We start from the raw sequence: 24,592 nt of genomic DNA on the forward strand, positions 1-24,592 counted from the left end.
CATTATGTTAATACAATATAACTTGTACAATTGGGGTGGTTGTGTTTGGTCTCCCTGCTCTTCTATTGAGACATTTAGATCCTGTGTCTGGTTTGACACGACCTTTGCCACGATCCTGTTTATGGTTCGACACAAATTCTGTCTTCTTGCGCAAGACACCGGGGTTCAAATCCGAGGTAGAACAGGAAAGTTAGTAGTACAGTGTTAAGCCGTGACAGGAGATACATTTTAAAGTCACTTTCCTCAATTACACTATGTAGGCTACTTCCTGGCTCTCTTGGGCCCATTGCATAAAAATGTCATGTTAAATGAATCAACGTTGCTTCAGTTGTTGACTGTTGTAATAGCTCCTACTCCAATGTGTACAATGTGGTTTTTATCAGATAAAAATTGGTCAATAATCATCCCAATATGGATGCATGGACATTGGACAGGCATTCATTCATTTAATATGCATATAATTCAACAGTGCTCGACAGTCAAGGCTTGGAAGCTTATTTTATAAATTAACAATAAATAAGCAGTTGTACTGCCAAATGGCAACACGCCACAAGAAACCAAATCATGTCCTTGTCAATAAAATACAGGGGTGGAAAGTATGTTTACTCAAGTACTGGACTTAAGTACAATTTTGAGGTACTTTTTCTTTATTTACATGTTTTCATACTTATACTTACTCCAACAGCTCAGAGGCTAACGTTGTATACTTTTCTAGTCATATTTTGAATACAAGCTGTTCACAATTTTGTTGATTGTGGTATTGCTACTTTTAATCAAGTTAAAAAAAAGATCTGAGTACTTCTTCCACCACTGATTAAATAAAAAGGCACAGGACAACTACAGTCAATAAAAATAATTTATTTACAATGGCATGAGTCATAAATTAGTAATAAGCGTTGGCAAGGAAAAGCGACATTAGAGTCAGAGACATTTTGCATAAGTTGTGAATGTTTTGAACGTTTTTGCATAATACAATGCCCACACACACACACACCCTGGACGCACTGGGTATCACCCCTGGTGAAACCTCTGTCAAATATTATCGTTGCTGTCGGGTAGAAACCATCTCCACAGTTTTACTCTTTATGTTTGTTTTTCGCAAAGTAATGCCCTACTTCCTCGTACAACAGTGTTGCACAAAAGTAGCAATAATAGCCGATCTACAAGCTCACAACACTTCGCATGGGGACGCATCGTGAGCTTGTAAATCGACTATTTTTGAAAGATTTTTTAAAGTGAAAGTGGTGGTTTTATGAATATTTAACCAATGGATGTATTAACAAGAGCTTGTGACTAAATAATAACTACATTGGATCCATTGGAACACAGATTATCTTTTCTATTTTCCTGAAAAGTAACGGCTGTGGATATAAAGTACAGGGATTCCATCCGACAGCATCAATATGAACACATACAAATAAATACCTCTCGAACCGCGGACACTGAGCCGTTTCTCCCACTCAAACGACATTTTGCCTCTGATTTAAACATATTGCTGTGGTTTACCATTGTACTGATTTACAAACACCTGCTTTTGAGGAGGTGTTTGTAAAACGTTTCTCAGGCCAAGGACCCCCTAGTTGAGACAGAGATGAAGCAGGGAGGTATGTATTGTATAAAATTGTGTTTCAGATTAAACTTTTTTTTGTTTACTTGGTCTGCTCCTTTTTCCCTCTACACCACACCTCTTTGCCAAAAATAGCCGACAAGCTTGTGAGCTTGTAGATCTGCTATTTTTTGGCTAAAGTTATCCACAGAAAAGGTGTGCTAGGGTTCAAGTGGTTAATGTAAAAAAAAAAAAACAAAGATCTGGCGGCCCCCCTGTAGTAACTCTGTGGACCCCCTAGGGGTCCCGGACCCCCTGTTGAAGGTTCCTAGCCTGCTGAAGTTCCAGTTTGTCACACTGCATTAGTACTCGGGAAAAGTACTTTACGCAGTTAAAATAAGTAAGAAAAGAAAATTTCCCCCAAATCTCATGTCCTTACAACAGTAGCCTACAGCACCAACTATACTGTACAAATAAAACTATTTGTACTTACATTGTATTGTCGTAACATTGTATAGTACTGTTAAGTACATTATTTATTAACAAAGTCTCCATTAAGTACTCAAACTGTGTACTTAAAACATTCTTGTATACATGGTACCACAATGGAATAAAGCCATTATAAAATCAACTGCCATCAAATAATGAATGGACTCTTAAGATGAACTAAAAAGCCTAATCAGACCAATATATTTCAGCCTAATATATACATAAAATACAACTGTAAACCTCACAGTAATAAACCACTCACACACACACACAAACATATCTAAGGCATTATGCTAGGTCTTCAGCATCTTAAGGTACCTGTGTACACAATCTATAAGTTAAGAAATAAAATCAATATTTATATATATATATATTTAAATATCAGTTAAAATCAGACAGGAAATTATTCACTGTTTTTTTTAAAGAAATGTTAAAATATGTTTTCAATGACTTTACAGTACATAAAAGGCTTTGATTGCCCTGAACCTTGCCGAAAGGCTGTTTAAACATTCAGAAGCAGTTCCATGGCTTACATTTTGTTATAGTAAAGGTTTTGTCATGACATCTTTGGATTTTAAGTAGTTCACATCCAGTGGGAGAAAGCTATAACTGCCCTCAAAAGTGTCTCAAAAGGCTAAAACTGTAGCTCGACCTGAGAGATCGTTAGGAGAAAGAAAAAAAAAACGGTTAAAGAAATCAAAAAGGTTACGTGTCATTAAAAGAAAACAAGATCCGACATCATTAAAACTTTCTGGGAAATGATCGTCATGAAACTGGCATAATTGAGCTACTTGTGTTAACTCCATTTCAATCAATTGTATTTCTTTGAAGTCAAAGTTTGACATTTTCACATTCTTCTTCAAATATATGACAAAAAAGCGTATTAATATTTATGTGCCTCCAGACCAGCAGAGGGGGCCATGAAACGTTATTCACCCAATGAAGCAATTTTTTTTCCTGAGCCAATAATCCAATATTTGACTAATTGAAGTTAACCCATTGACTGCCAATCGCGTAGATCTACGCGAACCTATTTAAAGCCGCCACGTGCCAGTTGTGTAGATCTACGCGAACTTTTTATATATATTTTTTTTCAATGAAAAATCTCTGGCAGTGGGCAAACGCGGCCAGAAATAATTCAGGCAGTGAAAGATTAATAGGAGATCAATCTTCCATCCATCCATCCATCTTCAACCGCTTATCCGGAGTCGGGTCGCGGGGGCAACAGTTCCAGCAGAGAGCTCAATCTTCTTAACGAGAGCAATACTTCAAACATTCTCTTTAAACCTGGATCATCAGTAGGCCCATCAGTGATTACACTGTGAGAGTTGTTTTAGAGTTTATTTTATTATTGTATATAATTTTGCATTGTTCGTCTCCCACAGCACAGTCAGCAAATATTGAATACATGGCTGAGGCTGACAAAAACAAAACAAAAATTGGGTGAAGTATTCCTCAAGCCCAATTTATACTTAGCCTACTTTGTACGACGGTGCCATGCGTTGAAAATCGCAGATATACAAGCTCACAACGCAGCGTGGACGTATAGCTTGTATATGTGTGACAGGGACTTGGATGATTGGGAATTGGCAGTGGTGTAAAGTAACTAAGTACATTTACTCAAGTACTGTACTTAAGTACAATTTTGATGTACTTTTTTTTCGCTTTGCGACGCTCTTGTAGATCTGCTATTTTCAAAGGATTTTATGCATTTGGAAACTTGTGAAATGGGACATTGTGCATGAGTACTTTTACATTTAGTAAAGTATATTTTGATGCCAATACTTTTGTACTTTTAGTCAAGTAAATTTTGAATACTGGTACTTTTGAGTATTTCTGCATAGCAGTATTGATACTTTTACTTAAGTAAAAACACTGAGTACTTTTACCACCACTGGGAATTGGCATAACGAAAAAGGGAGACGACGACACAAATCTACGAGCGCTTTGTTAGCATGTAGAAATGTTCTTTTTGGCAAGCGACACCATCGTACAATGAATGATACATTGGGCTTTAGTGAGCTGCTCCAAAGCGATAATGTGAAAGGGTTCGCGACACGAAATGTGAGAAACATTTACATTATAAATCTATGTATGTACAATCTATAAACATTCACCTTCATGATCTTAAACCACCTGAAACACACTGGAAATACAGACCTCCTTCCGAGGGTTGTAAAAAGAGCGTTTCTAAAACATTATTTTTATGTATTTATTTTGATTTCAAAACTATAAATACTTGTTTTCCTACAGGACGAGTCAGGCTTTGAAATAGATAAAAAACTAAAATTGAGACATTTGTGTTTTGCTTACAGGGGTGACATCGTTTGTTTCAGGCTTGCACACACACACACACACACACACACACACACACACACACACACACACACACACACACACACACACACACACACACACACACACACACACACACACACACACACACACACACACACACACACACACACACACACACAGTATTCCCCTGATCGGCTGGTGGGTTTGATACCAGTGTATTGTCGTTGGATGCCAGTGCCTGCCTCCGCGTGCCTTTTGATTGGTCAGCTGTGTGGGAGACAGTCTTTTCATTGGCTGCTTGTCCTCCGTTGTCCCACCCAAAGACCAGGGTCAGCAGAAATTCTGCATAGAATGACAAAATCAGTTTAATCTTCCAGTGTGCAGTGGTGGGAAAAGTAAATTTGTTTTACTTAAGTAGAAGTATCAATACTGCAATGGAGAAATAGTCTGTTACAAGTAAAAGTCCATTGTGAGCTTGTAGATCTGCTATTTTCACATGGCCGGAATGTATAGAGGGCTGAAGTGGGTAATGTATGTTTTTTTTAATAATAATCAAAATCTACAAAGTAACTAGTAACTAAAGTTCGCAGATAAATGTAGTGGAGTAAAAGTATATTTCTTTGCCTCTGAGATGTAGTGAGATGTAGTGGAGTAGAAGTAAAAGTGCTGAAAATTGGAAATATTTACATTACATTTACGGGTGTGTTATGGGGGGTCCACTGTGCTACACTAAATGGAACAGAGCCTTAATTAGTATCATTGGTAAAACCTGTGAAGGAAGTAAGGAAGAGGCCCAATTTCTTTCCATTGTGGCTGCTGTGCATAGAGCCTATTGTGTTCATATAGAGTAGATGCTCGACAAAGCCGGATGCACCGCGGTGGATTCAAACCCTCAACCTCCGCAGTGGTGTGGGCAGGCACTTTACCACTGCGCCACCAGAGTGCCTAGTGGTTTTGCTTATGGTAGGCACCTTAATTTTTCTGTGTGTACGAACTGAAAATAAGCGAATTAACAACTAACACATGAGCCTGACCAAACACTCACTGATGGAGCTTCATTCTCCTGTGTTAATGTGTCAATCCCTGCCAACTGCTCCAGCATCAGACTGCTGTCGCCCCCCTGTGGACACAACACAACACAACAAAGCACAATGAATGAATTAATTAAGGAATGTAGTAACCCACTAAGGCCTAAGGTTCCGATACTACAAAATGTCTTCTTAATCCTAAACAGTTTTTTTTTAAAACTTATGTTGCTATGTCAGTGGTTCTCATACTTTTCCATGTCAAAGACCCCAAAAGAAACATGTTGGAATATCTTTGTAACATTATTTGAGAACCACTTGCACTCTCTCACCGGGTCAGAGGTCATGGAACCCATGGGGTTGATGTGAGCAGACATTTGGTTCATGATGCTGCCGTTGGTCGTCATGGCGACCCCCGCGTTGACGCTGCTGGCTCCGGCGTACAGGGCTGGGTTGGACTGGGAGCTGTATGCGGACTGCTGGGACTGCTGGTGCTGGGAGTACTGGGACTGCTGCTGGGTGTACACACTGCTGGACACACACACGCACGCACACGCACGCACGCACGCACGCACACACACACACACACACACACACACACACACACACACACACACACACACACACACACACGCACACACAGACAGCACATCATTTATTTCAGTGGTACTCAAAGTGGATTCCAGGGACTCTCGGGGTTCCTTTAAGGGGTTCTAAATGGACCCTTACAAGTGTGTAACTCTGACAGTATACAGATGGAACCAAGTGGACCCTAACGGGTGAATAGCCAAATAAATCTAAAATGACACAGATGCGTCCCCGGATTGAATGGGTTAAACATATATTTTTTACATTTTTGCCAGACCCAGGGGGTCGGCCTACATGAGGCTTTGTCGGTCCCTCTTTTCCTCCCGGTCAACGTTTTTCCTCCCGGTTCAACGTTTTTGTCCATATATGGTGCTTACATGTCCCTCTTTTTGATTGGCCAAGCTTAGCGTGACGTAGTGCTCTGTCAGATTCAGATTTCCGGCCATTCAGATTTCAACCACTAGGGGTCTGGCATTACCAGGTCCCCTGGTTCCCTTGTTTTCTTTACATTGAATTTTTGTTCCCCATGCACCGCTAGTGATCTTTGGAACACTGGTTGAGAAACAGTGTGTAAGTCATGTCTTTGCACAACGTCATCGTGGTTTCCGTGTCTTTCAGTGAGCTCATTTGACGACTTGTCATCAGACAGCTGCCGGTCATCTTCGTGCTGCTCCTCCTGTTGCTCGTCGTCCTCCAGCAGCCCGCGCCACACTCCTCCTCCAGATCTTTGAGTCCAATGCCTGTCCTGAGTTTGGAGAGTCGTAGCCCACTGATTACCAATGTTTAGACCAGTGCTTCTCAACCTGTGGGTCGGGACTCATATTTTTATGGGTCGCAAGTAAATATCTATATTTTTCCGTTTCCAATACATTAAAAAAAAAAAATCTAAGATTTTTAAAAGTTGTTACAAGAAATTCCCAATCATGACTTAAAAACAATTCCAACATTTTTCAAAAGTATTTCATAAATAAAATGAAAAAATCTAGTAATTTCCATATAAATGAATTAAAAAAAAGGTTTAAGAAGTGAAAATAGCAGATCTACAAGCTCACAAAGCAGCGCGAAGCGGGTCCCGGGGCAATCGTCTAATTTGTCTTTTGGGTCTCGAGCTAAAAAAGTTGAGAACCACTGGTGTAGACCAGGGATTCTCAACCTTTTTTGGACCAGTGCCCCCTATCCAATGTCCAGGTTTTTTGTTTCGTCCGTTTGCTTTGTGGACTCTCTTTTTTTCCGGTCATGGCTGCCAGTTCCCACCTGACGTCATGTGGGAGTTCCGACTGCTCCAGACCTTGCTGAATAACTGCTAGCTTGCATAGCGTCTTGAGGCTAGGACTTAGGTCTAAGACGTACACCTCGTCATCAAAGAGGAAGATACGATCTCCCACCATGCAACAGCACATCTTATGCAGAGAGTAGGGTCCTTTCCCCTTCAATGCAAACTTCTTCCAGGTGAAGGACTCTACATTGAATTTCCACACATCATTGAATTCATTGAAGTCGTAACCACCAAATATGTACAGCTCTCTGTTGTAGGCAAAGGCTAAATGACCCCAGTATAGGAGTCTTTCTGGAAGAAGCTGTGCAGAAGGCACACTCAGCCAGCAGTTGGTCTCTGTGTCAAACACTCTGATGATGGTCCCCGATAGGGCCCCTGGACCGCCCCCAAATACAAACATTTTTGTTCCGATGAAGGTCGTAGACATGATGGTCTCGTGATTTGAAACAGGTGGTGGAGTACCTCTGGTGTTAATTGAAGACCAGACCATTGACGTGGTGTCCAACTTGCAGATGTCATTAGAGCGTCCAGTCGAATGCGTGTATCCTCCATAAATGTACATGACCTTCCCCAAGACACAGGCTGAGTGCTGGAACCGTGGCTCCGAAAACCCAGAAACGTTGGGTTCGAACCATCTGTGGGTGTCGACATCAAATGCTTGAAGCGCGTTGTGGTAAGGATACCCTCCCCAGATGTAGGCGATATCTTCTATCAGCACAGCAGTGTGGCCTTTCTGCCAGTAGCGAAGCACAGGTGGACGCCCCCCTCTTCCAGTTGGGCGACGTCTGGGGGGAAGCCTCATCCAGCGTAAAGACGCTGTGTTGAAAATGTGCACACCAATCTGATCCATGTTGCAATCATAGTGCAGTCCAAAGCAGTACACCTTGTGCTTCACCGTAACAGCAGCATAACTGGAGTCTTTTGTTCCTCCACTCAGATGCACCGTCCATCGGAACATTTCTCACACTGAGGTTTAAGTGTTTCTCCGTAACAGTTGACTCCAAAGTGGGGTGCGCTATTGCTTATACTGGTTCAGTAGCACAACTGTCTCACAAGGTTTGACAAATCCACAAAGCCGATGAGTTTGGTACGTCAATCAAGGAATCCGATGATTGTTGATAGCGAATTGGTCAATTGGTCGCCAGCGCAGTCACAGTTCTGACCAGATAACTGTGTATTTATAGTATTTAATTTTTTTCATTTTCCAAAAGAATGATATTACAAATTAAATAAAAAAGTAATTGAAAAAACACGGTCTCCTCACGTATTAGAAGGACTATATCAGTCACCAGAACCAAGGACGGATGTTTCCGATGAGTCTAACCTGGTTAAAATGTAAGTTACAATGGGTTTGTATACAGTAGGAAGGGGGCGTGTCTGATCAAATGAATATCAAACGTCTAAATACTGAATCAAGCAACTTAAAAACTGTCCGGGGTGCTCCCAAAAGCCTGAGTAGACGATGAAATGACCCAAATTGTTTTTGAAAGTGAAATATCCCTTTAAGGACCTGTACTGTAGGTAAAATAACTTTCATGGGGTTTCATTTATGGTCCAAAATAGATGGAAAGTACAATCGCTAAGGCTAGATGACTCCTGTAGGGAGTCATCTAGCCTTTTACAACGCAGTGTTGTGAAAACATCCATCTGATTTTCATCCTACTGTACTTTACTTTACACAGGGTTCCCACACAAATTACCAATGAATTTCCAAAACTTTTCCAGAATATTTAACCCATTTTCCAGGCCTATATAACAACCATTAGCAAGCATAGAATGGTATAATTCCATTCCAAATTTCGTGCTAAATTGACTAACTAACAACCCATCACATTGTGAGCTTGTAGATCTGTTCTTTTTGTCACGTCCTGTATACATTAGGCTGCAATCACGCATGTAATATTATACATGTTTTGGGAAGTGTTTTTTATTAACAAAATCAATAGCTAAAAACAATGCATAGCCAAATATTTTTCCAGGACCTTTGATAAATTCCAGGACCTTTGATAAATGAACTTTTTCCAATACGTTTTTTCTAATTTCAAAATATTTCCAGGAATTTCAAGACCGTGGGGACCCTGACCGTTTGTTTACATCTGTATACACACCGCGCCTCCCGTGGGTCTCCGTGGATCGTCAATATATAGGTAAAAAACACTGGCATGGGGATGAAAAATGATGTTTTAATGCTGGCAGTCAATGTGTTAAGTACAGTACTTGAGTAAATGTACTTAGTTACTTTACACCACTGTTAAAACCAGGAAAAGACAACACTTTTGCCATATCACAACATTACAATATCCCAAATCCCGGACAATATCTAGTATCATATCAGGATATGGATATAACATAGGTATGTTGCTCAGACCAACCTGTTCCCACTCTGACTCCATCCATTGAGGTCCGTTCCGGGTGGGTATCCAGGTCCTCCCTGCCCCCCCGCACCCTGAGGCATCATGGGACCTTGTCCCTGGTCCATCCTGGGGGAGAGCATCTGGGTGGTACCACCACCCCCCCCACCACCGGGAAACCCGGAGCCTGGGTTCACCTGCTGCTGTTGGCTCATCCCTAATGGAGGGAGGGAGGAGAGAGAGAGAGAGAGAGAGAGAGAGAGAGAGAGAGAGAGAGAGAGAGAGAGAGAGAGAGAGAAGTTCAGTGATGTTTATGTGTTTATGTTTCGATTATTCAGAACCACCTCTGAAGGGTTTTTTTTTTTTTTTTCTCTAAAAAAGTGAAAATAATATTTCACTGCATGAATTCCTACAGGCTGGGGCGGCAGGGAGTGTTTGGCGGGAGGAGTAGGACGAAGGCTCTACGTCCTCCCGGTGGGGGCTCCTCACTGCGATGGATACAACAGCAGTGACAACACACACACACACACACACACAACAATGTGTGTGGGGAGGAATCAAATGGCATAACGACTAAATTGGGGAGAAAAACGTGGTAAAAAATAATTGGCAACACATTTTTTTTTTTAGAAGAAAAAAAAAGTGAAAATAGCTGATCTAGAGTAGATTGTAGACTGGCTGTTTTCAATATTTTAGAAACTACTATAGGCCTACCACCTCCTGAGCAGGGCACAAATTAGGTTCTGAGAACCTTTATCTGAAACAAATCCAGAACCTGTGAGATACGAATAGGTTTCATGGCACGGCACAGTTCACTTAGTTCATGTACTCAAATTTTTGATTTTAACCACTTTAACCATTATCTAATACTTTGGCTATTCAAAAATAGCAGATATACAAGCTCGCTATGAGCTTGTATATCTGCTATTTTTTGAAAAATCATTATTTTTTTAGCAAATCTTTGAATATATATTTTTAAAGAGAACATTTTTAATCTTTGCTTCTGGGGGATGCTACAAACGAAACTAACTACTAAATCCTAACAGTTTTTTGAAAAGAACTTACAGTATGTTGCTATAATCAGTGGTTCTCAAACTTTTTCATGTCAAGGACCGCCAAAATGACATATATTTGGCACCTATCTAAAAATATGTTGTTCCAGGGACCCCCAGAAGCAAAGATTTGAGTTAAAGATGATCGCTTTAAAAAACTATATTCAAAGATTCACGATAAAAAAAAAACAGTAGATCTACAAGCTCATAGCGCGGCACTCGGTGCCGCGCTATGAGCTTGTAGATCTGCTATTTTTGAATAGCCAAAGACATCTAAAATGACACACAGATGCGTTTCCCGGTCTTAATGGGCTAACCACTTGAACCCTAGCGTCCCTATATTACTCTGTTGCCGAACGTTCTGCAAAGCTCCGGGTGCAATGGAGGGTGAAGATACCATAGCTGTTGGGTCCTGGGTAGGGGAACTGTTGTGGGTTGGCTTGTGGGGCGCGGGGGCCGCCGCCACCGGCGGCCATGTTGTTGTGCGCGGCGGCGGCGCGCATCATCATGGCTCTCTGCTGGTGCACGTGATGCTGCTGCTGCTGCTGGCGCTGCCGCAGGTGGTTGGTCAGATACTCCCTCTGATGCTGAGCCACCATCTGGGCGTTGAGGGCTCCCTGCACCCAGGAGGTGGGGAAAAAAAGTACTCAAATGTTTTTACTTGAGTAAAAGTATCAATACTGCGGTGTAGAAGTAACTCTACAGTCCGGAATTCAAAATGTGCTTGAGTAAAAGTGCAAAAGTATTGGCATCAAAATGGATTTAAAGTACAAAAAGTAAAAGTACTCATTATGCAGAAAGTCCTGTTTCAAGTTTTCAAATGTATAACAATCTTTTGAAAATAGCAGATCTACAAGCTAAATCGGCTATTTTCAAATGGCCGAAATGTATATAGGGCTGAAGTGGATAATGTATGTTTTGTGATAATAATTAAAAACTACTAAGTAACTAGTAACTCAAGTTTTCAAATATTTGTAGTAAAAATGTGTATTGTGTATTGCATTTTTGAGAGAGAGAAAGAGAGAGATAGAGAGGCAGGCAGACAGACAGTAGCTACTGACCTGGTTAGGTACATTGGACCTGAGAGGTAGATTCATGTTGGAGCCTCCGCCCATCTGACTCACCATTGGCTGACGGTTCTGTGGCAGACAAGAGAAACAGCCAATGAAACAGAAATAATTTCAAATGAAGAACGTCACATTATTTGCGAATGAGGTCTGTGATGAAGTTTCTTTGAACTTTTATTTTATTTTGCATTAGTGAATCAATAACAAAAAAAATAATGTTTCTGATATTATGCATGCAAATGTTAACATGAATTGTAATGAATAATGTAAAAATAATGACCAACATCTATAAGCCTTCATTTGGTGTTGTTCCACAACTCTCCGCCAAGTGGCAGCAGAGACTATATAGAGAGAACATCCTATCAATTAAGTCTTAAACCCTATAAACTTCATTGACCAGGGTCCCCCAGGGGTCTGTACGTGGTCCACTCTCTTTTGTAAGCTTGTGGATTGGCTATTTTGATAATCCTTGAAACTCCCCTTTACTTTACATGACCATATTAGGTATGCCATGTTGAAAGTGGTTACAAATTGGGACACATGGGCTGCATAATTGCAGATACCAGTGCAACAAAGTCAAATAATGGCTGATATAACGGCCAGAGGTGGAAAAAGTACTCAAATGGTTTACTTAAGTAAAAGTATCGATACTGCAATGTAGAAGTACTCTGTTACAAGTAAAAGTCCAGAACTCAAAATGTACTTGAGTAAATGTACAACAGTATTGGTATCAAAATGTACTTAAAGTACCAAAAGTAAAAGTACAAAAATGTTTGAAAATAGCCGATCTACAAGCTTGTAGATCGGTAGGACTTAAGTGGTTAATGTATGTTTTATAACGTAATAATATATATCTGCAAAGTAACTAGTAACTAAAGTTTTCAAATAATTGCAGTGGAGTAAAAGTACAATATTTGCCTCTGCGATGTAGTGGAGTAGAAGTAAAAGTATAGACAATTGGAAATACTCCAGTAAGGTAAAAGTACCTCAAAATTGTACTGAAGTACAGAACTTGGAGTAAACGTACTTAGTTAATTTACACCACTGATATAACGGTCTGACCAATGTATGGGTGCAGCTCTACTAAACACTGTTTAGTCATTATATGTCATCATACCAGCTGGGACTGCAGTCTGTGCTGCAACTGCAGCCGCAGGCTGTTGGGTTGAGACGGAACCCCGGGGGCGTGGCCTGTCGGTCTAAGCCCCGCCCTGACTCCTCCTCCTCCGGGCATCCTCAGCATGCCGGGAGGGTAGGGGCCCGGCTGGGGGCCCCCCAGGGCCGGGTTGTGGCCGTGGAGGTGTGGGTGGTGATAGCTGGGGTCTGGGTGGTGGTAGTGCTGGCTGTACATGGGAGGCTTGAGCGCCCCCCCCGAGAACTGCTCCTGGTTGGACGGCGGGACCTGGACGCACGCACGCACGCACACACACAAATGCACAAATGCACATGCACATGCACATGCACATGCACATGCACATGCACATGCACATGCACATGCACATGCACATGCACATGCACATGCACATGCACATGCACATGCACATGCACATGCACGCACACGCACACGCACACGCACACACACACACGCACACGCACATGCACACGCACACGCACACGCACGCGCACGCGCACGCAAGCACACACACACATTCAGGTTCAGATCACTTTAATTAACCAGTGAAGCCGTATTTTATAGGCCGTGCAAGGGTGTCGGGTGGCTAAAATAGCAGATCTACAAGCTTTCTACATACACTGACGTGGCCACGCATTGTGTGCTTGTAGATCTGATATTTTCAAATGGCCGAAATGTATATGGGGCTGAAGTGGTCAATGTATATTTTGTAATAATAATCAAAATCTACAAAGTAACTAGTAACTAAAGCTTTCGAATAATTGTAGTGGAGTAAAAGTACAATTTTCGCCTCTGAGATGCAGTGGAGTAGAAGTTAAAGTATTGGAAATTGGAAATACTCAAGTAAAGTACGAATTCCTCGAAATTGTACTTAAGCACAGTACTTAAGTAAATGTACTTAGTTACTTTCCACCACTACATGTGACTCCGCCCCTCGTGGTCTATGATCTCCGCCATTTCGCACTCGCACGACTTGCTTTGAAGCATCGTCCCCCAAAACGTGTTAATACAATGAGTGTGTGTGTGTGTGTCTCCTACCTGTCCAGCCAGCGTAGGTATTCCCAACATCTTGTCGATCTCCTCCAGGCCCTCAAAGTCTTTGAGCACAGAGAACAGCTGGTTCATGAGGGTCCCTTCGTCTGGAGGCCCCTCTGAGGGCCCCGAGCCACAGCACACCCCCTCCTCCTGGGGAACGCCGTACGGAGGCCTGACGCACGCACAGTGGTGGGGAAAAAAGTGCTCAAATGTTTTACTTAAGTAAAAGTATCAATACTGCAATGTGGAAGTACCGTGTGACAAGTAAAAGTCCGGAATTCAAAATGTACTTGAGTAAAAGTACAAAAGTGTTGGTATCAAAATGTACTTAAAGGACCAAAAGTAAAAGTACTAAAATGTTTGAAAATAACGCGTTGCATCGCGCCACGTTTTGAGCTTGTAGATCTGCTATTTTCAAATAGCCTAGGTATAAAATAGGGATAAAGTAGTTAATGTATGTTTTATAATGTAATCATTTATATCTGCAAAGTAACTAGTAACTCAGGTTTTCAAATAATTGTACTGGAGTAAAAGTACAATATTTGCCTCTGAGATGTAGTGGAGTAGAAGTAAAAGTATAGACAATTGGAAATAATCCAGTGAAGTAACAGTACACACACACACACACACACACACACACACACACACACACACACACACACACACACACACACACACACACACACACACACACACACACACACACACACACACACACACACACACACACACACACACACACACACACTATTAGTAGTGTGGTATATACCTGTTATGGTTTCCATAGTGATCCACGGTCACCATGCGGTCCGGCCATGGGGCCGTCTGATTGGGCGGAGGTTGGTGCTGGGGGTAGGCGGGGTTTCCCATATCCATCTCTGATTGGGCAGTGGAAGGAAAGAGTGGGACGTCACGTGACCGAGTCTACGTTATGTTCTATAGCCAAATTCCAAACCCGAAAATCTCGGCCACTCGCTCACTCCCACTCGGTCACTCCGACTCCAAACCGGATGTGCTCAGGGTCCAATTATTCAGCTGCTTCTTGGAGGAGGCGAGTGGAGTCGAGTGGAGGAGCCGAGGAGGCTCTCTACTTCTGCATTTAGCGAGTGTACATCAAGTGTAGGCTCGACCACTCTCCACAGCTCCTCCGCGGCAGACTTCCGCATCACGTGTACACGTTTTTTTTGTTTTTTCCCTTCTCCCGTGACGTATATGTCCTCCTCCACATGTGGCCACACAAACAATGCTTGAAACCCGAAACCATGCCGAAACACCGGCTAATTCTCTATTAGCTGTGAAGGGTCTTCTTTCATTCATCAGTCATGATTTATTTCGCTATCAAACAATATCAAGCAAAATCACAAAATCGTCTGAGTTTTTTTTCTTTTTTCTTCGTCCCAGAAGTGGGGGGGATATCACCCAAACTCTCAAAACCCCGGACATTTGAAGGATTTTATAAAAAACCCCAGACAGCCCCCCAAAAGAGGATATGTCCGGGTAAAAGAGGACGTATGGCCACCCTGCATGAATGATGTAATTCAGAGTCAGACATACTCTGTAATATACGGTGGCTGTTATAAGCAGCAGTGCCGTGCGGGACTGCTGCGGGGGGTGGGGGGTCTGGGGACTGTACGAGCAAAAAGAGGGACGGGTCAGGATTTAATTCATAAATGTAAGTTTGCTCATCCTGGCGCTTCGTTCACTATTTCAGGAATAAATGGCTTTGCACAAAATGTTAACTACAAAGATAACAATGTGGCCATCCACATTGATGAATTGTCTATTCTTATATTCTGTATTATTCTATACCTGCATATTATTCTATGCATGTATATTTTCATACACGGCTCCTCTGGTCCAGCTGTTTGAGACGTCATAAGTGATCGCGGAGTTTGCCGTCGCTTTGAAATGACGCTAAGTGCAGTCCGATCCTTTGAAGCCAGCTGGTCGGCCACTCTGTCCTCGCAAATAATCCTCGGCTCCTCGCAGGGGCGGGGCTTAGGCGCGAGTGGAGGAAGCGAGGAGAGTGAGCGAGTGACCGAGCTTTGGGGAATGGAATTTGGCTTATGAGAAGTGAGTCTGTCTGTCTGTCGATGCGACGCATTGTGAGCTTGTAGATCGGCTATTTTCAAATGGCCAAAATGTATATAGGGCTGAAGTGGTTAATGTATGTTTTGCGATAATAATCAAAATCTACAAAGTAACTAGTAACTAAATTGTTCAAATAATTGTAGTGTAAAGTAAAAGTACAATATTTAAGTAAAAGTACAATATTTGCCTCGTGGAGTAGAAGTAAAAGTATTGGAAATTGGAAATACTCAAGTAAAGTACAAAAGTCTGTACAAATTGCACTTAAGTACGGTAGCCTACTTGAGTACATGTACTTAGTTACTTCCCACCACTGCTCACCTGTACCCATCATGTTCATGTTGACCATGGCTCTGGCCCCTCTCAGAGGCAGACCACCAGGGTTGGACCCCTGCATCCTCCCGGCTGCCTGGAGAGCCTGGCCCATCAAGGACCCCTGAGGACCCCAGCTCTGCTGCTGCTGCATGGGCGCCCGCACGGACCCCCCACTGGGCATGCCTGGAGATGAGGAGAAATGGGGGATTGCTCTACTGCAGTATGGTTTAGTTGTGCAGCAGCTAATCAACACTAATGGATTGAACCTATTACAGGAAATATTCCACAATCAACATTATTACACACACAAAGTTTCAAAACAGTAGTAGTGAAAATAGCTGATCTATAACAAGACGTTTTTGGTAAGACGGTATATTAAGGTCGGGTCTATAATGCATTATAAGCACATTTAAAATGCATTAAAATGCACTTATAAGGTATTATAACACTCATAAATGTTTATAATTATGCAGAACAACGTATAAGTTGTTTTTGTTTTGTTTAGCTTTTTAAGATAGTCTCATCTGTTGAAGAAAGTAGGTAGCTGATATATTGCACTTTTACCTTAGTGCTAGGTATACTCTTAGTTGCTTCTTTTAGAAGAGAATGTACTTAAGACTTCTGGTGATTAGTAGTTTTCTTCCCTACCTATGTTGAATGCACTTATTGTAAGTTGCTGTGGATAAAAGTGTCTGCTAAATGACTGTAATGTAATGTAATAAGATATGCATTTGGGCTCATAAACGGCAGGTCTACTATTCCATTCTCACTACTGTAAGTAAGTAAGCTAGTTAATAAACATCACTATTGTCCCTCTTTCCTTCAGTAGCACAACCAAGGGAGCGGTGGAGCACACTTGTTTAAATATTTGTCATATTAAACAAATGTAATATGTATATTTGTCGTCATTTATCTTCCCGTTCCCACAACAATATACAGAAAATTGGCACATTTAGGAGTGGTGATTAACCATACTGTGATTAATCTGATTTCACATTTTAATGTGTAATCAGATTGTTTGATGTTTTGACAACTCTAATTGCAATCTAACATCAATGTATTATCTTTGTAAAGCATACCTCCATTGGCCATGCCTCTGTGGTTTCCCATGGTGCCTTGCTGCTGCTGCTGCAGTATGAGGTAGGGGGTGTTGTTTCTGGGTGGAGCAGGGAAGGCTCTGGGGGTGTTGGGGTTAGGGTGGGGGTTAGGGTGCTGGGGACCTCCTCCTCCTCCTCCTCCTCGTCCAGCCTGGACCATTCTGGAGCCATTACAGTCTGCTGGCAAGACAGGCGTACTTTTATTTTCAACAATGTATTTATTTAACCCATTAAGACCTGAGGCCGATTCTACAAACGTCTTCTAAATCAGTAGTTCTCACAAGATTTTTCTAAAAAGGTAAAAAATTGGCGATGTACAAGCTTGCAGCGAAAAAAAACAAAAACCAAAAAAAACTAAACAAAAAAACAAACAAAAACAAAAAAAAACATCCTGAAATGGCAGCAATATGCTTCCGTACATAATAAAACAAAAAAAAATCTGAAAAACTAAATGAAAAAGCACACAATATACAAAAAGGAAAAAGGAAAGGAAATAAATAATAATAATAATAATAATATTTACATATATATATAAGCCGTGTAATAAATACATATATATACATATTGCCCATCCCTGATCTAATGAATGTGTCGACCTTAATTTTAGATGAGTTATTTAAAAAAAAATAGAGAAAATAGTCCATCAACAACTTCACAATGAGAATCTTGGAAGATGTTATAATGAAATAATAGGGACGACAGTTGCAACGTGGTTAAATGTCTGACATTAGAAACAAAGCATTATTTTCCGCATACCAATCTCGGCCGGCTCCTGCCACGTTCTCGTGAGATCAGCCTGTAAATTAGCCAGCTCTTCCTCAGTGTATTCCGTCTCAAATAGATAGGCAACAACAATCCCTTGATCCAAAGTATAGTCTGCTTCGTTCTCAGACATTTTCAGTGTTCTAGTCTTCAGGTATGCAATGACAGGCATCCTCGAGTTTGACACTATAAACTGCCTGATTCTACTTCCTGCATTTGTATAGGAATGCAATAACACATTGTAAAATATTAACATAATGAAATAACTAATCGAAAAATGAAGGTCGATGCATTCATTAAAAGGACAATATCAGTCGCACAAGTGTTTGCTCAAAAGATATCAAATATCTAAATATTGAAGCAAGCAACTTAAAGGTAGGGTAAGTGATTTTCTTTGGTTAAAATAAGTGTTAAATAGCTCTATATTCTGATAGTACTCATTGCTATAGAGTGTTTGTTCAGTAAAAGGAGTCTCCTTGTCTCTCCAGCTCTTTATAAAACAGAAAATGCATTTTCGTTTCAGTTTCAGTTTCATTTCCAATTTTATCCAATCAGGACAGAGAACTCAATCAGGATACAGATTAACACTTGCATGACTAAGCTATCAATATGACCGATTTTGAGAATTTAAAGTGGATTATCTTCTCTCATGAAGCTCTGAGAAAGTTCCCCTTTCATGACTTTTCCTAAATATATGTTTCAAATCATCTCCGTTTTTTTTTTCTTCTGAAACGTATTATAAATATGAAATATATACCATATATACCATCCCAAACGTTATATTTCGGCTAAATTGACCGCTCTCCCTCTCTCTCCCCCAGGGAAGAGCAGTTCACACCTCTAGACCCCCCGCAGAGCGGCCCGTAGACGATCTGCAGCAGCGAGTCTATGCGAGTCGATGTTGCCATGTCTGCTTATTATAAGCGACTTTGGGCTTGTTTTTCGCGTCTTTCTATTATTATTAATATTATAATTATATATATAATTACATTATAATGGTAATACTTTTCTACTCCACTACAGCTCAGAGGCAAATCTTGTACTTTTACTTCACTACAACTATTTGAAAACTTTAGTTACTAGTTACTTTGCAGATATAAATATATTTTCATACTTGTTTAGATTAGAGCTTCATGCATTTTTATTAGGTATATATTTATATAGAAAGGTCTAACCAGGGACTGGTGTTGCAAATTAGCCTCGGCTATTACCCCAGCATTCATGCCTAACTGTTTTCTCAGGGCACAACGACGCATGCAGTAACATTTTCATAGACCTAACTTATTTCTCTCGCAAAATGTGGCGACCCATTTTACTTTCCCTTTCACTGCAAAGCGGTGGAAAAAGATAGGATCTACAAGCATACAGCTTGTCACGCAGCAACTGTTTTATGCTTGAAGATCAGATATTTTGCGCAGGATTGAGCACATTTGTGGAACATAGCATTGTGTTCACTTGTTGCACGGGAGGAGGAGAGGAGACGCGTTTGTCAGCGACGTGGACAGCTGATAGAATGAGAGCTTTACGCTCAGACAATAATGTGAATATTATTATTATGAATAATAATAATATAGGTTTGTCACTGGGTTGTTTACAAGTTACTATAGTTCGCTTGCTGCTACTAAATCGAAAGCAGCATTACATCACGGTCATATTATGACAGTCATGACGAAACTTCAACCTGTTTTTTGCACTTTCTCCATTTACAGCCCGTACATCTACATAAACGTTCGGATTTCAAATATAAAGTTTTTATTCCGTGGCCACGGATGTTACAATTTACTTCGGGTGGGTATAAGTACCCGTAACTTCTGTATTGTTCAATGAAAAGCATTTTAATCCGATTGGCGGTCATTTTCTCATAGAGTTATAGTGTATCAGAGTGCAATTACACCTCCCAACCGATAGGGTCACTTAGTTGAAAGCATGGAAAAAATACGGAGAAAATGGCCACCGATCGGATTTAAATGTTTTTTATTGGACAATACGGAGAATATGGGTACTTATGGGTTACCCGAATCGAATTGTAACATCCCTGGCCATGAGGTAAGCACTTTATATTTGAAATCTGAACGTTTGTGTAGATGTATGGGCTGTAAATGGAGAAAGTGCAAACCTTTTGTTAACTTATAACTCGATCTCTTTGTGGTGAACGCTTGTGTTCAAGCATTGTGTTTTGTTCTCCACATCGATGTAGCGAAAATGTGTCCATATCACCTCTTCTCTTTCTCCCGAGCCCCGTGCAAAGCATTTTACCGTTTTATTTTGTAAAGTTTCGCTCTGAAATCTGAATCCTCCTGCCATTCATTTGACGGTGTGACTCTGTGTGTGTGTGTGTGTGCGTGCGTGCGCGGCTGCAACTTTAAAAGGGTGTGTGTGTGTGAGTGAGGAACAGCATGCCCTGCGCTGCTTATCAAAGGAGACAGGGAGTGACAAAATCATATAATAAATATATGATATAATATTTCGTCTCGTCTTTGTTCGTGAACTAAAATGACCATAGAGTTTAGTCCAGTCTTTATTTAGTGAACTACATTTTCGTCTCGTCTTTATTAGTCAACGAAATTGCATAATGATTTAGTCCCAGTTATTGTTTATTCATGGGTGGTGGTCTCGTCTCGTCTTCGTCCTTTGAAAAATGTGCGTTGACGAACATATTTCGTTTCGTTTTCGTTAACGAAATCAACACTGCATGGAAGTAAAAATGAGATCCCCACATACACAAATCACAAATCATGATGACATATAGGAGACAGATAGAAATACACACTAGCCTACTGCCTACACTTTCATAGACCTGCCTGCTTATTTCTCTCTCAAAATTTGGCAACCCATGTTCAACTCTCATCTTTTTAGAAGACAATGGAACCCCCCACTGTTTGGGGGAGAAAGTGTGAACTAGTCTGGAGAACAGAGGGAGACAGTGGCCAATAGGATAGCCTGATTTGGGGATCAAAATGATCTTTTTTCAGGCTTGGTGGAGGAGTATGAAACCTCAGTCATGCGAGTGTTAAACAAGTGAAATTGGAAGTGATGACACTAAGAAATGAGCATGCAAAATTGGAAGTGGAACACTATACAAATTAAGCTTAAAAATGGGTACTTTCTCCTGATTGGCTGAGATTTTGACACCTACCGGAAAATGTATTTTCTGTTTGTTAAAGAGCTGGAGAGACGGGGAGACATCTGTTACTGAAAAAACACTCTATAGCAATGATTACTATCAGAATATAGTGCTTTAACCTTTTAACAAAATATTTTTTGTTTTAACCAAAAAATATCACTTACCCTACCTTTAAATACTGTTTGAGGTGCACACAAAACGTGTAAAATTAAGGGTGCAACAGTTAATCGACCTAGTGCAGGGGTCCTCAACAGGCAGACCGCGGTCCATGACCTCTCTGCGGACCCTGGGAAAATTATAATTTATTTTTTTCCAATAAATTATTTCTAGGCTATTAATCTGCGAGTTACCGCGATCGCGAGTCACAATTGACCCTAAAACCGAAATAAAGTAACAAAAAACGGGGGTGCCCCCCCTAAAACCGAAATAAAGTAACAAAAAAAGGGGGTGCCCCCCCTCCCGCGCGCGCGGGAGGGGGGGCACATGCACGCACGCGTGCATTTGCGGCAGCAAACAGTTGATCGCAAAAACCCTACTACTACTACCACTACAAACAGAGAGTGATGTGGCTGCAACTGTTCGGCAGGAACCAGCTAACTCCATTTTGACACTTTTGCATTTTTTTTCATAAATCAGGGGCATTGAACACCCTTTACGTCTGTGTGTTGGAACAAAAAATATTGAACCAATGAAAATCATTAAAAAGCGCTTCTGACAAACCCAGCTAACTCCATTGGATCATCAAATGTTCTGCTAAACCAGCGAAGTCCACCGGAGTTAGCTGGTTTTGCTGACTCCAGGCTCCACCCCCTTTTGACCTCCAAGCATCTTGACACAAGCTTGTAGACCTATTTTTTTTTCTTCTTTTTTCTCCACACCATCAAAATCTGAGACATTTTTTATTACATCGATTTAAATTGTCACCAGTTTGAATCGATATACGATAAATCGTAACATGCTGGTCTTTAAGTTTATTGGTGGACTTACGTGCGGGTGGGGCCATGGCGGGGGGGTAGGCTCTGTGCTGGGGGGCGTGGGCGGTGGGCGGGCTCCCGCTGCCGTTGGAGCTGTCAGTCATGCTGTGCAGGAAGTCAGTGACAGCGACCGTATGCTTGTCAGCGCCGGCAGCCGGGGGAGGGGCGAGCGAGGAGGAGGAAGTGGGGATTCCTCCTCCTCGAGTCTGACCTGAGAACATCTGTCTCTGCTGTAGGTCTGCCAGGAAGTCCTCCAACTCACTGGTCTGAGATCAGAGAGAGAGAGAGAGAGAGGAGAGAGAGAGAGAGAGAGAGAGAGGGGGGAGGGAGAGAGAGAGAGAGAGAGAGAGAGAGAGAGAGAGAGAGAGAGAGAGAGAGAGAGAGAGAGAGAGAGAGAGAAAGAGAGAGAGAGAGAGAGAGAGAGAGAGGGGGGAGGGGAGAGAGAGAGAGAGAGAAGGAGAGAGAGAGAGAGAGAGAGAGAGAGAGAGAGAGAGAGAGAGAGAGAGAGAGAGAGAGAGAGAGGAGAGGGAGAGGAGAGAGGGGGAAGAGAGAGAGAGAGAGAGAGAGAGAGAGAGAGAGAGAGAGAGAGAGAGAGAGAGAGAGAGAGAGAGAGAGAGAGAGAAAGAGAGAGATGGAGAGAGGGGGGGTAGAAATATGGATTAATTAATTAACCTTTTTTATCTTTATATATAGTTTCTTCAGTTCATGAAGGAAGTTTATTACAGTCCTCAATCAAACATAGTTGTATACGCATAATTAGATTTTATGTCATTCCACTCAACATTGTAGTTGTATAATGTCTATCACACAATATAGTGTAAATGCTATAGAAGAGTTCATTCAATATAGGAATGCATTGATTCTGATGTTGATGATTGGTTATTTTATGTAGCTGCATGTTAACAACATAAATTGTGATTAATGAATAGAAATCAGTAATTGTGATTAAGTGGAAATGCCTGTGTAGCCTACTGCCTGAATCGGACTTTGTACTGCAAAAATAACAAAATAATTAGACTTGTTTTCATTATATTCTTAGGGTCTAGTATGTCGATGCATAACTTTATTATACATCGACATTATTCTGTTATAAACAGTTATTATTATTACATCTGGGCTAAACTTCCTCATTGGGAAATATCTGTCCAATATTCTGTCCTCACACAACACAGGAGGAAATCACCTATACATTACATCACTGAGATAATACAGGAGGATATAGGAGATTCATACATTTCTAGATGCATCCTGTGCAGAATAATAATAATATAATAACTTTATTTATATAGCTCCTTTCAAAAACACATTACAAAGTGCTATACAATGACAACAACAGTAAATAAATCCACAATAAAAAAGCATAAATGAAAACATAAATTCATAAATTAATAAAAAGCTGTGCGATAGAAGTGAGTTATTAGAAGAGATTTGAAAGAGGACACTGAGAATCTTTGACTTTAGGACACATGGCAGTCTCAAGTCCAACAACTAGTGCTATAAAACAATATCTTAAGGACTTTGATTGAAAACGTGGTTGATGATAACAATCAAATGTTTTACGTACATGCATGTATGATCACAGAGGAATTGAACAACAGTATGAGAACTCTACAGTTCTTCTCAGGCAATATTCTATCCACCTTATAAAAATAATAATGAATTAATTAAAATTGTATTAATTTAATTAATTCATTAAAACATTAATGGTATGGATTTACATTTTGATTACGGGCCTCTGAGCCTGCTGACAGCATGAAATGAGCCCAGTGAATGAATAACTTTTACAAGGTGTGAAGCAATGAGCTCATATTCTCTACAAAAACCTCAGATCAACAGGATTTTATCATTAACAGAGAAGGCTAAGGAAGTAGACAGGTGAGTACCATATAAATATGATTTTCAGTATACACGTAACATAAATGCCTTAAATTTCACCTTCTTCTGAGTGTTTCAGTGAAGTAACGTTAGAGTCTAAAGGGCCGTCCACACCAAGAATGATAACTATAATGATAATGATTTGAGCACACACACTGATGAAACTATATAACGTTCTGTTGAACGTGGCACTCTGTAAATGCATATGGATTTTGATTACGTTCATGAAAATCATTCTGAAAGTAATCTCAACAATGTTGTTTACCACTCTTGTCGTTGTTCAGTTGTGGACTCCACTATCCACTTGAGTTACAATGATTCTTTTAACTACCTACAGTATGTACAGTATAGTTATCGTTATAGTTATTGTTCTTTGTATGTCTGGACTAGGTTTAATGACCGCTATCTAGCTATATAGAAGGTCACTTCTGTTTAGCGGCTGAAATGCTGACAAATGCTAGAAGTTGAAGTTGAAATGCATTTGTTTCTGTTCGACTG

The 24,592-nt window shown here is 40.9% G+C and overlaps 1 protein-coding gene across 3 annotated transcripts in view; it reads right to left on the bottom strand.

Moving 5' to 3' along the window:
• LOC308093091 (nuclear receptor coactivator 2-like) overlaps window positions 1-24,592 on the bottom strand; it is a 208,974-nt gene that overhangs the window by 137,204 nt on the left and 47,178 nt on the right. The window contains exons 13-24 of one of the 3 annotated variants that reach the window (XR_013933848.1): window positions 22,233-22,485; window positions 17,342-17,536; window positions 16,269-16,445; window positions 14,629-14,737; window positions 13,863-14,031; window positions 12,810-13,094; window positions 11,687-11,764; window positions 11,023-11,242; window positions 9,595-9,790; window positions 5,691-5,889; window positions 5,379-5,453; window positions 3,110-4,675 (exon numbers count right to left, since the gene is read on the bottom strand). Coding sequence is in view for 2 of the 3 variants with exons in the window: in XM_080439301.1 (XP_080295427.1) it covers window positions 4,664-4,675; window positions 5,379-5,453; window positions 5,691-5,889; window positions 9,595-9,790; window positions 11,023-11,242; window positions 11,687-11,764; window positions 12,810-13,094; window positions 13,863-14,031; window positions 14,629-14,737; window positions 16,269-16,445; window positions 17,342-17,536; window positions 22,233-22,485 (1,968 nt within the window). In the remaining variant the exon portion in view is untranslated. Of the gene's footprint in view, window positions 1-874; window positions 4,676-5,378; window positions 5,454-5,690; window positions 5,890-9,594; window positions 9,791-11,022; window positions 11,243-11,686; window positions 11,765-12,809; window positions 13,095-13,862; window positions 14,032-14,628; window positions 14,738-16,268; window positions 16,446-17,341; window positions 17,537-22,232; window positions 22,486-24,592 lie in introns of those variants that run through there. The other 2 variants (XM_080439302.1, XM_080439301.1) reach the window with 2 other exon arrangements.

This window comes from Gymnoscopelus braueri, assembly GCF_963280865.1.
Source record: "Gymnoscopelus braueri genome assembly, chromosome: 10".
Classification (NCBI taxonomy): domain Eukaryota; kingdom Metazoa; phylum Chordata; class Actinopteri; order Myctophiformes; family Myctophidae; genus Gymnoscopelus; species Gymnoscopelus braueri.